The 16,884-nt window shown below is 36.9% G+C and overlaps 1 protein-coding gene across 1 annotated transcript; it reads left to right on the plus strand.

Annotated features, from left to right (window-relative positions):
* The first annotated feature begins 97 nt into the window (after window positions 1–97).
* On the plus strand, window positions 98–15,345 carry LOC124156431 (integrator complex subunit 10). The gene is made up of 13 exons (XM_046530983.1): window positions 98–260; window positions 351–418; window positions 501–628; window positions 4,922–5,037; window positions 7,101–7,182; window positions 7,274–7,401; window positions 7,732–7,847; window positions 8,434–8,615; window positions 9,511–9,861; window positions 10,058–10,245; window positions 10,915–11,121; window positions 13,029–13,291; window positions 14,955–15,345. Exons 1-13 carry the CDS (start codon window positions 120–122, stop codon window positions 15,112–15,114), a joined length of 2,130 nt encoding a protein of 709 aa, XP_046386939.1. The 5' UTR covers window positions 98–119; the 3' UTR covers window positions 15,115–15,345.
* Window positions 15,346–16,884: the final 1,539 nt, after the last annotated feature.

The following is a 16,884-nucleotide window of genomic DNA, read 5'->3' on the forward strand; positions in this document are numbered from 1 at the left end:
TCAGTAGAGATATGAAGGAATAGATTATATTTCATAAGTTGGTGTTTTAGGATTAACAAACGAGTAACGTAATTCGTATTCGATAAAAATTGTTTTGCTTTGAAATCAAGGTGGACGAAATGCCAGTTCAGGTGAAACGTCTTTCTGATGAGGAATACTTAGTTTTAAGAGCGAAAAATGCCTTGAAAAGTAATCCTTATGAAGCCAAAGCATGGATGCTGACGGCAAAAACTTTATTTTCCAACAATTTCGGGGTTCAGGTAAGTGTCCAGGAGTTGATGACCGGCACTGCGATTTCTGTTTTTGACTTTGAAGACGGCTGATTGAATGATTTCTGTATTTAAATTTAGTTTGAGGCTTACAACATCGAAAAGTCTGCCAAGAGTGTTAAAGAATCAGCGAAATGTTTCAGTGCTATGTAAGTTTTCGATTTGAAAAATGTTTGCTCCTAATTCTTCGTTGGTCGCCGTTTTACTGTAGTATATTTTTCCATTATGCAGTTTTCAGAAATTTCAAGACGAGCCAGAATTATGGAAAGAAGTGCAAGCGGTGACCACTGCCTTGAGAACTGAGAGCGGAGATGCAGAAGCAGTTTTCTTGAGGCAAATGTTTTCGCACATACCCCTTAGTGAGTTTGTTAAAGTAACTAGTGTGGCTCGAAATCTATAGGCATTAGAGTGAGTAAAAATTAGATATTGTAATTCTCAAACTCGGCAGTTTCATCTAGAATGTTTTCTTGTTAAAGAAAACTTTAAAGAAATATTTTTCTAACAGATTTGTTCACAGGTCCTCCCCCAACATCCTGTTGGATCACAATATCTCCCTAATCTCGTCTTTATTTTTTCTCGTTTGTATTGTATTATTCATGTAACTCCTATCCCAACATCAATTCTTCGCTGTGTGGCCTGGCACACTTATTTCAATTTTCCCAGTTCCACTTAATGCCAGCACTGTGTAAATGATGCTACTTATAAATAATTTTTTTCCCGAAATCTAATGGTGGAAACAATTTCAGCTTCATTGCCTTAATTTATGGTGCTTGTAGTGGTACTCACACGCATATGCCCAACATTTTTTGTGAAATTTAGCTTCATTGGCATCTATTAAGAAATACATATGTGGTTTTTGTGGTACGTGCATTTCATTATCATTGCTTGAGTGCTAACATTTGCAAGTAAATAAAAATTTGAGGGCGTCACCAAGGGGCAGTGAACGACGGGAGATGAATTTTATTCCCCACTAGGGAGTCTTATATAATACGGCAAGGAACCATTTTGTTGCATGTCTCAACCCATGAATACACACAAGTTCAAAGAGGAAAAAAAAAGATTAAGATGTCTTTCATGGATGGTGTTCTTGTGAATCTGACCCTGTACTCCTTGTCACTTCAGTTAAATGCGTCATGATGCCATTTCTCACATGTTTGGTCATGGAGAATGGGAGGCAGATACCTTTATCTAGTGTCACTTCTTGATATTTGCTGTGAAATTGTGGCATTGTCCATAAATAGCGTGTGAGGAAGACTTAAATTCCTCATTCTTAAAGCACTAATGATTAATTCCTTCATGCCATAAAATGACTGAAATTGAGGGTACATAATCCCAAAATGTAGCTGCAGCATAATGTGGCTTGTTGTTGCACCTATGACTGCAACCTTTGCCTCAGTGGCGGCGGGGCAAAGTCCTCGCCTGCCAAACCGACGGTCGCGGGTTCGAGTCCCACCTGGGTAGGTTGCCCCTATCCAGGGCATGGTTGTGTGTGATAGCTTTTGTTTCATGTTATACCCCCCGATGTAAAAGGCCTAAGTGAGCTGTTTTCGGGGCGATGATAATAAATAAATAAATAAACTGCACACCCTACGCAAAATGAGACAGAGGCACCTTTGCCTGCATTGAGGGAACAAAAAATATTTTCTATATCCATCATGAGATTCCAGTTTCTTCTATTGAAAGAAATTGCTCCTCTGGAAAACCTATAAATTCTGGTAATGTCAATTTGTGAGGAAAAATCATGGGAAAATGGCAAATCTGGAAAAATAATTTTCATTCAGGTGGTGAACAACAATTGCTGAAGTACATTATATGTCATGATTGTACGAAATTTTTTAAAAGGTTTTTACAGATCACTTCTGGTCAACCTTTTTCAGTCTTTTCACTCACTCTTTTTTCATTGTGTATTACTTGCTTAAAAATTATTTTATCACCTTGAAATTTGCAGTATGTATGAAATCAACCATTTTCAGCATTTATCTGTGTCACAAATTTGATAATTTGGTATTTTGTTAAAAGTAAATTTTTTTCTGCTGAGATACAGGTACATGTTGACCATGGGTGGATTCAGGATCATTTATTTGGTGGGACACCAGGGTCTGACAGGCAAATGGTCTTCTCATATTTAGGATTAAAAACTACATGCAACAATTGCTCTGTGAAATATAATTTTAATTTTAATAGAAAAGTTATTAATATGTAAGTATTTAGAGCTTTTATATTGAAATATAAAATTTATTAATATTTGTGGTAAAAATCTCGTCTATTTTTTGTGTGTCTGGGGGGGTTCCTAAATCGACCTATGATGTTGACATAGGCTCTACTCTACCTTTCCTAAAAATTTAAGGATGATGATTATAGTTGTAAACAAGTTATAATTCATGAGAAAATCTAAAATATGATTGGTCAAGAGTGAATAATTTGTAATCCTAATAGCTGTTGTTCTCATTATTATCATTTGTGGAGAAAAATATTCTTTAAAATAACATGCATCTGCGGAATAGTCCAGAAAGGCTACAAAAGTGTGGGAATTTCATGTTGATGTTTCAGTGGCCATCTGTATTTTAGAAACTTGACCACAATAGATGATGCTCAGCAGTGGTGTAGTCTATGAGATCCCATCTCGAGGTGTACAAATGTAAGCCATTCATATCACCCAAAGTTGTCAATTTTTAGTGGAAATTTATTTCTCTCTTTAAAGTTAATTGCCTCCCAGAAATTGAAAGGGTCCCTTGAAGTGATTTATTAGGTTCCTAGCTATCCTAAGTGTTGGAAGAATCTAAGTTCTGCTCTAGCGAGAGGGATCTTGTGCTATCCATCCAACTATGCCGGATTTGTGGCAATTAAGTTTAGCAGCCTTAACCACTCTTTCCTTAATAACCTCCCTCAGGGTAAGAAAATGTCTTGATAGATATATTTTTTAAAAAACCTGGCTTGCATTCTAAGTTCGATTTCTGGTCAAGGCAGATGATTTCTAAATGTAGTTTGGAATTTTCACGCTTTAAGTTTACTTGCAGATGACTCTTTATAGGTTCTGCTGGCAAGTCCATGTTCATCTCCTAAACAATCTGAACCTTGAAGTCCTTAGTTTCAAAGTTAAGCTATAGCTTTAAGATTATGGATCAGGGATAATTATTATGCTACCATGATGGAGTTATATATATGTGGTGTTATTAGTCTCCTTATCCTTTAAGCCTGCAAATATCCTCTGAGTAATAAGATGCCTTGATAGCTTAACACATTCAATGCGGGACCGATTTTCATGAACGTCTTCAAATACGGCTTTTAAAATAAGAAAGAAAAATAGAGGTTTTCATGCCATAACTTCCGTTCCAATACTGCTATTTACTAGTGGCGCACACGGGTAGAAAGAGGGAAGCTTGCTCAAGGTCATGCACATGATCGGAAGACTCTGAAGTGGATATTAGTCATGTACGGAGGCGAAGAAAGGCCCCCGTCCGACCGGCAGAGCACGTCAATTGACATGCTTCGTTGTACAACTTAATGATGTTGACCTCTTATTTGCAGACAATGTAAAATTCATTGGTGTTGTATTCGAGCTATCCTTAAAATGGTCCTCACACATCAATTCAATAATACCCAAGCTAAGTAAATCTCTGTATCAGCTTAGACATCTTCGCCTTAGCTTAAGCTTTAATATTCTGAAGCTGCTATATTTTTCTAACTTCCAATCCATACTGGTATTTGGCCTCATTTTATGGGGCAGTTCGTGCCACAGTGCAAACATTTTAAATTGCAAAAGCAGGCCATAAGGACTCTCTTCAACCTATCTTATAGAGAGTCCTGTAGACCTTATTTTAGTAGGGCCAGTATAATGCCCCTACCCTCCTTGTATATTTTTGAACTCATTCTGCTTGTTAAAAACAACATGAATTTATATGAGTTCAACTGCAACATTCACCAGCATCATACCAGGTCAAACCTAGATATCCACATAAAAACTAGATCTACCACACTAAATACTGAGGGTCCATACCTCAAAGGAGCCAAACTCCGCAATTCACTCCCTCAAAATATTAAGAAAATCAGCAATTTGTATAAATTCAAAATTGAGCTCAAAAAATTTTTAATAAAACCTTTGTATTCTATTGATGAATTTTATGCTCTATGTAAGGAAAAACTTAAATGAGTAAGGGTAACTATATTATTTATATGTATTATGCCTTTATCACTGATTTAAATATTGTTCTGATATGTCTTTAATTGTCATTTGTGTTCATAGTGTGTTCTATTGCCATCATTTGTTTGTGTTTTTATGCTTTTTGTAATGTATTCCACTTGACGTAACTATGCAAATGTATTGCCTTCAGTGAATAAATTATTATTATTATTTCGGCTTGGACGGGACCACGTCAATTAACGTGCTCCGCACTGAATGTGTTGAGTGGCAAGAGCACCTGTTGCAAAATCTGTTTTTGCTTTCTGTTATTTCCATCATCTTCCCATCTTTTCATTAAATTTGAATCGGACTTGAACTAATATAACTTATCTAAGGTAAAAATAATTTTTAGTTTCATAGTTTTTGGAAGTTTTAAATTCAGTGATTCTGTTTTTCAGATGGAAGCACTTAAAGATTTACCGTTGTGAAATCTTTGAAGAATAACTTCAGTATTTCTCTTGCCTTCTATTAGATATTCAACACCAACTGCTTTTGGTGTCAGCAGATCGGAGTGAGGATACCATGGAGCACTGCCGTTTGCTCTTACTGCTTCTTCGCCGGTTTCCACAGACAGTGGCCCAGCATGGGGTATGTTGGCATCGGGTTCAGTACCTTTAGTATAATAAATTTATCATATTTCTATTACCTTATGCATTGCGTCATTATTCATATTAATAAAGATATGAGCAATCTTAAAAAAATTCAATTGAATCCATGGTGTCAAGATTCAATGGAATCTATGTAAGTATGAGAGATATGTAATCCTATCTATGATTGTCAACCTTCATCCACGTGATTCCTATATTTAATGTGAATGGGTGCAGAATGGAAAATCATCATTTCGTAAATACTTTGCAAGATATTTCTTTCTTTCATATTGGTGGATTTTTGATACACAGCTTACACTTGTTTTGTAGAGAAACACTCTTGCCAATGGAGCGAATTAAGAGTTAGACCATTTTTTGTGTATTTGTAAACGCTGACCTTTTCTTTTGTAAATTATGTATTAAGCTCAAATCAAACTAAGTACAGTGGAACCTCGTTAAAGCGAGTACGGGCTATAGCGACACCCCCGCTATTACGAGAGATAGCCGATGCACCGTCAATAGACCCTATAATAAGCGTGTTAAAAAATTCGTTTTTACGAGACCCTTTCGGTGTTGGCTCTCGCCATAGCGAGGGTTTCACCGCCGGAAGACTTTCATCAAGACTCCTTAACCTCTGTAATTGCTAGCGATCTGTTAGAAATGAAGTTAATGGAGTGCTCAGTCTCAAATTTATGTGGTAAACTGTCGTTCGATAAATATAATGATTGACGAAACAATGCTTTGCATGATTTTTATTCAGTGCGGCGCTTATAAATTGTTTGAATAGTTAGTCGTTATTTGAGTAAGGAAATTTAGTGATGTAAAAACAACATCGCCTTTCGTCTGGATTTATGCTTACGTTTATTGGATAGATGTTTATCTGTCGCCGCACCACTCCTGTTCCTGTATAACTGTTCGCAACAGGTATATTGGCTATTATTTGCTCCACCTCCGGTAAAGCGACAATTCGCTATAGCGAATGTTTATTAGTGCACCGTGGGGTGTCGTTATATCGAGGTTGCACTGTATTTAAAATGTATCACGTGTGTGCATGTTGAAAGATCATAATAAAATTTCCATGAAAGTAATTACTAAATGTGGCAGACAAGCAGAAGGTGTTGCAACTGTTTTTCCACCAACTGCCACGAGAGAGCGTTTGGTGGAGAGAACGCCACTAAGATGAGAGAGGCGACGCCATGACAGTCTGGACGAGAAGAGTCTTTTGAGTCGATACCGTAAAGCTTGCCTGTGCTACTCAAATAGTGAAATAAACCAACCCTGTTATGCATTATTGGTTATTGCATTTATTTACCACGTGCCTAATCATCCCCACACTACACTAAACAGATTTAGGATGTTTTCAGCTTTAAGATTTGGCCTCCCGTTCTCTGGAAACATTAAGCAAATCCAAGGCTTGTAGAGTAAAGCAAGAATAAATGGTTGTCTAGAAAATCACAAAGATATCCTATCTCACATTGGTTTTTATAGGGTCAGTACAATGGGTTTGTAAGAAAACGAAATTTTCTTCAAAATTATTCCTGCCACATCTGCATATTGCGGAAAGTATAATGATTGTTACGGTGGTTCCCTATATGCAGTGTATGTGATCATATTCCAGAAACCAAAACTTGAGCCTTGCATCACTTTTAACTAGGAATTAATCATGAAGAATTTGTCTGAATCCCAATAAGGAAGTAAAAGATATTGATTTTTTTGTCAGTGGTTGCCTGCTGGCATGATCCTCAGATTCACTGCTAACATGACTGATAGGGTTGGTAAAATGCAGTCTGAGAAGTGGTTAATCAGATAGACAAGGGTGACCAAGCATTTATTTTAGGTCTACCATGTATTTTTTTGTTTGGTTACATATGAAGCACAGTTAACATAATTAAATGGGTTCAGAGCCGTGAGAACTTGATTTATGCCATATATGTATCAATGAAATCTCTGAAATGAATGCAAAAAATTTTATACGATGACCCATAGAGAGCATGTTTTTGCACCTACTGTAGTAACTATCCTAATATGTAATTTTTTACCGTGTTCTTTTGTCTTATTTTGTAGCCTAAGCTGGTGGACACACTAATGACCGCTGAAAAACACAGCCACTATCAGAATTCTGTCAATTGTTACCGTAAACTTTTAGGTAAGTGTCAGTACTTTTGGGGACTCAAATATTTTACCAAGAATGACGTCAGTGTCAGTGAATTTACTTTGACATTTTTTTTTAATTGCAGTCTGTGATCTGCTACCGTTGTTAGGGTCTAGCTCTGTTGAACTTCCAGTAAAGCAGTTATTTCGTCTTCTACAAAAATCCATTGAATTTTATCTATGTTACTTGATGTCTCCCAGCAAGTCTATTCAGGTATGTACCTAGTTCTTTTTTGAAGCTTGAATGGTATGATAATCTATTTAATCTGAAACTATCTATGTTTAAGTACAATTTCTTCACACGTTGCAGTGAATTTAATTGTAGCATAGGGAAGCATGCAAATGAAAAATTGAAAAAAAATTCCTGTAATGCACATTAGGCCTTCTTTATCATAAACTATACATAAATATCTATGTGACTGAACATTGCATGTTTAGTTATATTTTTGCTACATATATGCATTGTGGGTATTTGATGTGTGACTAAGTAAGTAATAATAGTATAAGCTCTGATGTTATACTGGTGGAAATTTGAATGTTTAAGGATTTACCTGAATTTGAAAGCAAGATAGATGACCCCTGGAGGCATTTGTTTCACATTCAAGAAGTCACTGGAATGAAGTTGGGCTGGGACCTAAGTGGTCTGTTCTCTTCAACTTTGTAAGTAAACATGCTTTGGCTTGTAACTTTTTAGGAATGGAAGTGAAATATGAATGTGTTTGTATTTTAAGTAAACATTTAAATGCTCAATGTTATGTATAAACTCTAGGGGGGGGGGGGGGGGTACAAAAGGAGTTACCTTATCTTTTATCCTAATAAAAATTAATCAAGCCACATGCAGAGTTTTAGAAAATTTTAGTTAAATTTATTACACACATATGCAAGACAATGCCATCTTGATATTAAAAAGTTATAATTGTGGTTCAGCAATGTTTGGTAATATGGGCGGGGCTGCAGGGGAGGGGTGCGAACCCCTTGTGCCCCCCATCTGTATCCACGACTGCCTATGGATTAGTAATGTACTCCACCCTATTATGTTAAGGAGTGATTTGTGTCAGTATTTTTCTCATGCATACATCAGAGATTATGGGTAAAGAATGAAGTTTGTGTTTCATTTTGTGAGTAATCATTTCACTTCTGTGTTATTTGGAGGTAAAGTTTTCCGATTACAAGCTTAACTTGTATAGAATAATAAAAAAATTCTTGTGTTCATGGTCTTTTTCTTCCTTCCACTTATGAATAACAGGAACAAAGAAAACTATTGGCAGAATCTATTCAACTTCTATCGTTCACGGCCATTGGGTACTGAAGATAGCGTGAATCATAAGCAGCTCCTCTACTGCACCACAACATTTTTTCTACACTGTCTGTATGAATATGTGTTCATGGTGGACCGAGCCAATGTGCAGCCTCATCAACATAGTCATGGTAAAGTTATCTGCCCATTTTACTCTTGGCACTATGCATGTGAATGATTCTTGATGTGATGATGATATGCTTATGAATGTGAATGAATGATTATTCGCAAAAGGGCGTATGGTGATGGAATTTCGAAGTCCTGACAATAGTTTGAGAGGCATTTACTGAAATATCAGTGGAAATCAAGGGCTTGAGTGTTTAATCTTAAAAGAAATTATTCTCCTCAAAACCCACATTGTATCGAAGAAGACTTTATAAACTTCAATTTGCTTTTGTTTTCTTTTTGTTGATGAAAATGTGTCTTTTTAATAACCCTTTGTATTCATTGTAATTAGTGGGGCTCCTTGATTTTTTAGAGTGCAAATATATGTGATTTTAAGCATAATTTCGATTTTTACGCGATTTTTAGTGCTTTTGGCTGGAACAACAGCTCTTTCCTCAATTTGGAAAGGTATATCGATCATCTTGGTTCTTTATAAATTTAAAATTAAACCACAACTATGCATCTCTTTTACTGATTCGGCGATATGTGTAAGTTCAGGCCATAGGCCAGTGCCACATCATGTCATCAAATAAGGCAGTATTCTCTATTGGAATGCCACCAATAATGGGTTCTATGTTCTCCATATGATCATGGAAAAGTAAAAAAGAGGCAATGAGAAATGACTCAAGAGTTCAATTGGAATACTTTTGAGAGGACGCATTTAAGGCTTAACTCCGATTCTACTGCTGTCACACTCTAGTGTCACTGGAAATGCTCCATCATTATTTGAAATTTAAAAAGCGTAATCAATTTATCCTCAGTAGCAGTAGCAATACATTTACTCCCTGCACATTGCGTGTTACTTGATTTCTTCACTGAGGCTATCTTGTTCAAGAAATTCTTGCTCAAATTATTTTTTAGGGGCTGGTGCAAGTGGTACCGGTGGAGATACTACTTTAGTCCTTGTTGAAGCCTTTTGCACACGAGAAGGAGTTACATCGCCTTCTGCTGAGCCAAAATTGAAACGTCGCCGAACAGAAGATGAAAGTGGGGCACCTTTGATTACAGTTGGACCACATGCTATCAAGACTTCTTCCCAAGATGGGTCTGGTTTGCCATCATCATCTCCTGTGGGATCTACTACTGTCACTCAAATACCATCAACAGCCTCCACAGCCTCAAGCAGTAACTCGTCTGCAGTTCTTTCTCAAAACTTCTTGATGGCTGTGCGTTGCTGGGACCTTCTTCACAGTTCTGACAGTTTAGAGAAAGGTATAAAGCTATTCCCTTAAGTTTCGTTATAAAAACGAAAATACAAAGCTGATGGTGCTGGTCTTAATTGGACAGTTTTGTAACCAATTTGCATCAACAATTAACCATTTTGTCTACATTTCCTAATTTGGACACATTTTTTACAAATCTATGTAAATGAAGAGAATGTTCCAGTTATGGATAACCATTTTTACAGAATTCATCAAGTTAAGCCAACATCTGAAAGTGGACAGCTGGCCATGGTTTCAAGGATTTCTGGTGGACATGATGCTCTATAAAGGGCAGTTTGAAGATGCATTAGCAAAAATTCATCAAAGTCAGGATGTGCCTTTGCGTAAAAACCTTCGGCTGGCTAGCACATATTTCTGCTTGGATAAATTTAATGTGAGTACATTTGCCTCTTGAGGTCCACAGCAGTTGATTTTTATTTTATGTCTATGTGAGTGGCTGTGTTGATATATTTTTTTGTCGCATTATGGAGTGATGACCAATTCTGCTATTTCTACCACCACAGATTGCTTTTTGTGTTAAACTTGGGCATGGGCGGATACATACTAACAGGTTTTTTGTGTCAATTTTCATGTTCATATCTTTATGCTGAATTTATCAATTAAACTGTAATTTTGGATCTTGGTGAACTATTCCATTGTCGAGAATTTCTTTATTAAGATTTTAAATTCTAGTGATATGGCCCTTATGTTTGTTTCATATTGATACCTCCACTGCACAAACGCTTAACAATTGCCCACCGAATCAAATCTGCTCATCTAGTTTTCCAACAAAATGAATGCACTCAGCTGGCTGTAGCCGGAGCATAAACGCTCAACTCCTATTCTCCAAGCTTCGAAGGTGAGCATTTGTGCTCTGGCTACTGCCAGCTGAGTGCATTCGTATTGTTGGGCTACTAGATGAGCAGATTTGATTGGGTGGGCAATAGTTAAGTTTAGTGCATTGGAGCTATCGATATACTTTCACTTTTTATGGATTTTGGTGGCAGATAGTATCTTTTTGAAATAATTCTTGTGTGTATTTTTCCTCTCTTGTTTGAGTCAGGTTGCATGTGAGCATGTCCTTCAAGTAGTTGCTGCTCTACCAATGGCCCCACCCTCGTCTCCAGTAGGTCCACCCACAAATCCTCCTCCAACCAATGGTCTTCTTAAACAACCCTTAGCTCCTGGACGGCGGCACCTGCACTTCCTGCCTCTAAATAGGGCTGAGGTGCTAAAGTACTGTGTCAAGCTCTTGTTGACCTCATTTCAGGTATGTCTTATGGGTTGAAGCTTATTATATTGATTTTATTTAAGCCGGAAACGTAAAATAATCTACACATCAGTGATATCATGGTGTTTCTGTCAAGTAGTTTTGGTCCACTTTATAATATAGACACACTGTTTTCCAGCCTACTTTTCACAATAAATTACAATGTTTTAAGTCTATAGGGGTGAATTTTAAATAAAAATAATTTTAGTCACATAACCAGTTTCAATTCATTTTGTATTATTGCCTGCTGTTACCCTGTCAATGACTCTGAATCGACTATCTATCTTGGGATGAATGCCTCACTACTTATTAAAGTAAGGACATTATGTATGGGTTTTTGGTAGAAGAAAGCATATACCTGCAATATTTTTTTACATCATTATGGTTTTATGTATTTGAGTGACTTTCATTCAATCCCTTTGTGAAATTATTTTTATAAGTAAATGACTTCAGTCATAATTGTTTAAAGTTCTGTATTGTTAGAATTAAATTTTCCGCTATCATATTCCTGTTGAAATGCTATTTCTCTCCTTTTATGAGAAAGGAACAAAAGATAAAAATAGGAAAGCTAATATTTATTCAAAGGGGAAGGATAAATACTGTGATAATTAAATGGCAAGGTTTTTTGCATAGCAGCTATAGTTTGTTCCGGCCCTTGTGATACACTGCATATTAATCTCCTTTCCAAAATCATCTATCCTAAAGTGGGTTGCGATTGTCACTGATGGGCTACTTGCCTCACTGATATGTATTGTTGTCCTCAGTCTATGCAGCATAGACTGAGGACATTGGACCAAACATTAAATTTTAAGGTGGAAATAACTGAGCCCTTATATTGGAAGAGGTATGAAATGTGTAAGTTTTTCCCGAAGATGCTAACTATTCATCTTTACCACTGGGTTTGATTGGACCTTAGGCCTGCATTCAGAGTCATCCCTACATATGTACCAGTCCCTTATAAACAAGAGGCCCCGACACGTGTTTCTAAGTTGACCCTACATAAGTGGTTGGGGGGGTGATTCCGTCGTCAACTTCTTTGGGATGACATAGGTTCTGGGTGTGTGTGGGGCATGACTACGAAACTAACCGGAGACAACCAATAATTTGTTAAAATTTGTCTGCACTGTACTCTGTTCATTTTATCTCTGCGAGTGAGCTGTAAAGTACAAGTAAATTTAATGTTAAGAATTTTGCAAAAATGTTAAGAGTCTTCTGAGAGTTGAATTTACTGGGGAAATAGAGAAACACCACTGTCCCCCCCTTCCTTGACCTCTCCCTGTGTTAGATCAGAGGGCTAATTATCTCCATGGTATGTCATGATTATCATATCAGCAAAATCTGTAGTAAAATGAGTCGAAACCCTATGTAATTCTGACATATTGTTAGTTTTTTTCTGTTCATATACAAAGTCGCTGCATAGTACCAAATGAGTTTAAATAATGTCAGAAATATTTTCATGCCTGGGCTTATTCCTTGGTAAATTTCTGTGGGTAGCTGATTATTTTTAAAATACCCTAGAAATGAAACTCTAAATGGTAATAGTTGAAGCTTGAAAATGGTTAGACGAGTAATGTTTGGTAGTCCAGTGTTAACTATCAAGTTTTGCTAGGATAAAAGCCTGAGTCCCTGGGTGAACCTGGTGGAAGGAGGCACAAAGTCTTTTAGGTGCTTGGACAATCTAAAGTTAAGGAAGTGGTGTTCAAGGCTGGATCCAGGATTTTGTTCTGGGGGGCACAAAGGTACCCTTAAATACATTAATCAAAATGAACACAATGATTATGGGACTGTATAAAAATATCTTGCTTATTTTTTAAGGGTCTGCCCCCCTTCCCCCCCCCTTAAATCTGCCTGTGGTGGTATGTATTGTAGGAAAGTTTTATTGAGTCAATATCTTCTTTTGTGTCCAGAATCAATCTGCGTCTCCTGGTGACATGGCGCTGGGACATATATTGGTGCTTTCTCAGCTTGGTTGGCCCCTGGAGGGTGAAGAGGATGCCATTGTGTGGGCCTTGGAAAAAATTCGGCTTCGAGGAAGTCTCTCTTATCCTCTTTTCACCCAGTACATCATCAATGTGGATATCCTTGAGGAAATAGTATTTCTCTCAACAGAGCACGGGGGCTCAATTCATTTGGACATATTACCCCCCTCATCTACAGCAGCACCTTCCACGTAAGTTGTTGAATTTTGAAAAAAAACTCCATGATTCATTGGTGTCAGTTTTTCTATGCTCTTTTTGAGTTTATCAACATTACACATGTGAATGTCAAGGCAGATTCAGGCCACCATATACCAAATGCAATCCCAAACAAGTCTTATAAAGATTTCAGATCGTTTGCTCACACTGATTGTGAGACAGATGCAGTCAGGTTACCTCTGCTCGTACTACATTAAGGGGTACAAATTTATAATGGGCTGTATTGTTCTTTCTAAGGTTCTGCACTTTAAGTTGGCAACAATATAGTCACTTGCATTGAAATATGCCATAAATTAAAGGAAATTATCTCCTGTTATCTTAATCACTCACTTATTGATTCATCATGAAGGTTGGTGTAATTAAGTGAGAGTAGATCAAGCTAGGATTGCCTATGCCACACGTTTAGGGTAGGGGGCCAATTCATTTCTGTGGGCAACCTCACACTTTCTGGATCTTTAGTTGGGAGCATGTGGTGGCTTCACCTGCGAGGTAGTGTACTGGAATTATTTTTGAAAAATTCTGGTACATAAATGAGGACTCACCCATTGATAAAGTAATAGGCATTCAGAACTATTCTGTACAGAAATCAATCACAAACAAGTCAAGCCTATCCCTCCTGGGATTTGAGCACATGACGCTTTGATCAAAGCCCAAGCACTCTACCTACTATGCTACCATGCTCCTCAGTTTTTTAATCTTTATTTCATGCTAGCTCCAAGAATGTTTTCTTTGGATTTCTATGTAAAAAGGCATAGTTTTTGGCACTCAATTTTTCATAGAAATCCAGCTAAAAATGTGCTTCTAATAATGAAATGTGTTTTAAGTGGTATTGAATTAAATGGCTTTTCATTATCAGTTTATTTCGTTGCGATCAGTGTGTTAGCTTCTGGTATACAACACTAAACTCATGTGTCACAACTTTTTGCAAGATTACTTTTCCAGTGAATGGGGAAAGAGACCAGCATGCCATTGAGTTGGGTCCTAAAATGGACAAAAGTTATACCTCCACAGTCATTTTTGTAATGGAACTCTGTTTGGAGATAAAATTAATTTTCCTCTGCATAGCTGTGACATAAAATGGTTAAAAAAGTTGTTGGTAATATTGAATATAAAAATCAATATTTTGCTATCAATTGATGCGTAAAGGTTTCTTGGATACATATTTCACTTTTATTTATACTACTAGTTAACCAGTGGTATAAGAAAGAAGGTGGTAAAATGAAATACCCAAGAAACCTTATAATGGAATACCACACAGTGAAGAATGACTTAGTGAATTTTGGTGCGTTAAGACTGAGAAATGTGACCGACTGACTCTTGTATGCAGTTGGTGAAGCATTTTGTCTGTTACAAAAGTTAAAAAAAAATGTGGAAGATATTATTGCCATTGGCTTAATATGTTAAATCGTTACAGCTTGTTCTCCTTTTCTATGTACATAGTTATTTTGGCAGAGTAGTTAAATGGTGATTATAATCAGTCTCTCTCCTAAATAAATCAGTGCAAAATGAAGAAATTATTAATGTTTGGGGATATGATCTTTGGTTCAAAGAAAAGTGAAAACTATGAAAGAAATGCAGGTAATGAACACTTTCGTGAGCCATGGAGATAGAATTTTATCAAACGTTTTTCATTTTCAGACAAAGAAGAATGTCAACCAGAGGAGTTGACAAAGGTGCAAAAGAGGACTTCAGAATGGCAATGCGTCGGCAAGTGGCTAGAAGTAATGAACCACTCGACACATTAATGATTCGATTTATAACAAATGAGAGAGATTTGTTGCTTCAAAACTTGTTGTGAATGTGATGATGTAAGTATGATATTGTGGTAAGGTTATTTGTACAAATTTCAGATCTTGATTCAATCTTTTAATGTGAATTCGAATTTTTCTCATCTGTGAATGTATTATGTAATTCCTAATTCAAGCTTATGCATTACTCAAACGTAAAATGTTTGATTATGAATATGCTTGTTTGGGAGGCTATGTACAAATCAATTTTTATAATTAAACATATTTTATATAAAAATTTACACAGGTATGCAATGGGTTCTTTCTCTCTGGCCTGAAATTGTAATTCATTTAAAAATTTGCGATATGAATGGCGAAGGTATGCTCCTATGAAAAAAAATCATCCTCATTTGTCCCTTCTCTTGTAAGTGGAACATCAAGAAATACAGTAGATCCATGAGTCAGTGAATTTTTTAGAATGTAGGTTCATTTACACATTAAGGGAGAACCTTTCATCAAGAGAAAACATGCTTTACAAGAGGGTAAGCAACGAAAAACCACACAAGACCAAGGCGCAAGGTCGAGGAGTTCTGAATAAGCAGTGACATGCTCTGCATGAGCTCATGATATCATCAACTCTTCTTGGAAAGGGTTATGGCCATCGCTTTTTTGTTGCGAATAGCTTTAGAAGTTGGGGACTGATAAAAAAATATGCCTCTTTATTTTTTAGATACTATTACAAGTGACTGTAAAAGAATGTGGTTAACGAACCCATTAACTTTTTTTTCTGTTGTGAAAGGATCTTGTCTACTTATTTACTTAGTTATCAGGGATGACCTTTCTCGTATGTATTTTTATGTATACATATGTATAATTTAATATAATATTATATAATAATTATAATTATGTAATAGGGTAGTTTCATTCATCAAAGAAAACAAAAGGCATTGATTGCGATTCGTTACCCACCATTAGTGTATTCATAATATACAAATTATTTGGTTTGAGAAATCCCAGTTTAGATGAATGGCAATGGTCAATTTTAACAGCATTTGAAAAAAGGCCACATTGGCGCCCATAGGATGCCACTCCACGTGATGTCACAGGGACCTAGATTCTATATGTACGAGTAGAAAGGAGTTTAACATTGTGTGAGATTACCAATGCATGCATGAGGCACAGAGCTCAGGGAAACATCTCTTAATAATCACCTTTTAAAATTGCCTATGGTCAGAAGGTTTCCTTCGTTCGATAGGGTATTAATAATCCTTATTTAAGCCAAGCACTACCTGCTAGCAGGGTACTCTACGCTACTGCCATACTAGGCAGCAAACAGCCTGCATCTAAGCGGCATTCATAGCCTCGAACCCAAGTGGCCTCACAAAGCAGCAACCAGACATCACACAGGCTTTTCCCAGCATTCATACTTAGCCGTCACGTTTTCACGCACTTGAAAATCACTTGTTTGAAAATTTTCACTTTTCATTTAACCCTTTCAAGACGGCGGAGTTTTCGTCTTAGCATGACTGCTATACTGAGCCCCAAAAGACTTCTTTCTCGTGGTACGGTGCATTTTTGGAGGACATTCGTTCAAAAGGGTCTCGCAGATAATCACACGGTTTCAGCTCCAACCTTTTTCGACCTCTCCCAGCGAGGACTCAGCATTATTGTGGACTCTGAGGGTATTTGTGCCCCCTCCTTTCTGGGTTTACGGCCACACCTGTGGCACTGGTTCGCTGTCAACTTATGGATTGCTTATTTGTATTTAGCATATGGATAATTGTTGCTTGCACGTAAACTGCAGACTTTGAATTGAATTCCTAATTTTTTTCTGAGTATCC

This window comes from Ischnura elegans, chromosome 3 (assembly GCF_921293095.1).
Source record: "Ischnura elegans chromosome 3, ioIscEleg1.1, whole genome shotgun sequence".
Classification (NCBI taxonomy): Eukaryota; Metazoa; Arthropoda; class Insecta; order Odonata; family Coenagrionidae; genus Ischnura; species Ischnura elegans.

Excerpts from the sequence above, each read along its gene's own strand:
- LOC124156431 (XM_046530983.1), top strand. The coding sequence starts at position 120 with ATGCCAGTTCAGGTGAAACGTCTTTCTGATGAGGAATACTTAGTTTTA. Across the intron at positions 7,848-8,433 it reads GGTCTGTTCTCTTCAACTTT|GAACAAAGAAAACTATTGGC; the intron begins GTAAGTAAACAT and ends TATGAATAACAG. Across the intron at positions 13,292-14,954 it reads TCTACAGCAGCACCTTCCAC|ACAAAGAAGAATGTCAACCA; the intron begins GTAAGTTGTTGA and ends TTTCATTTTCAG.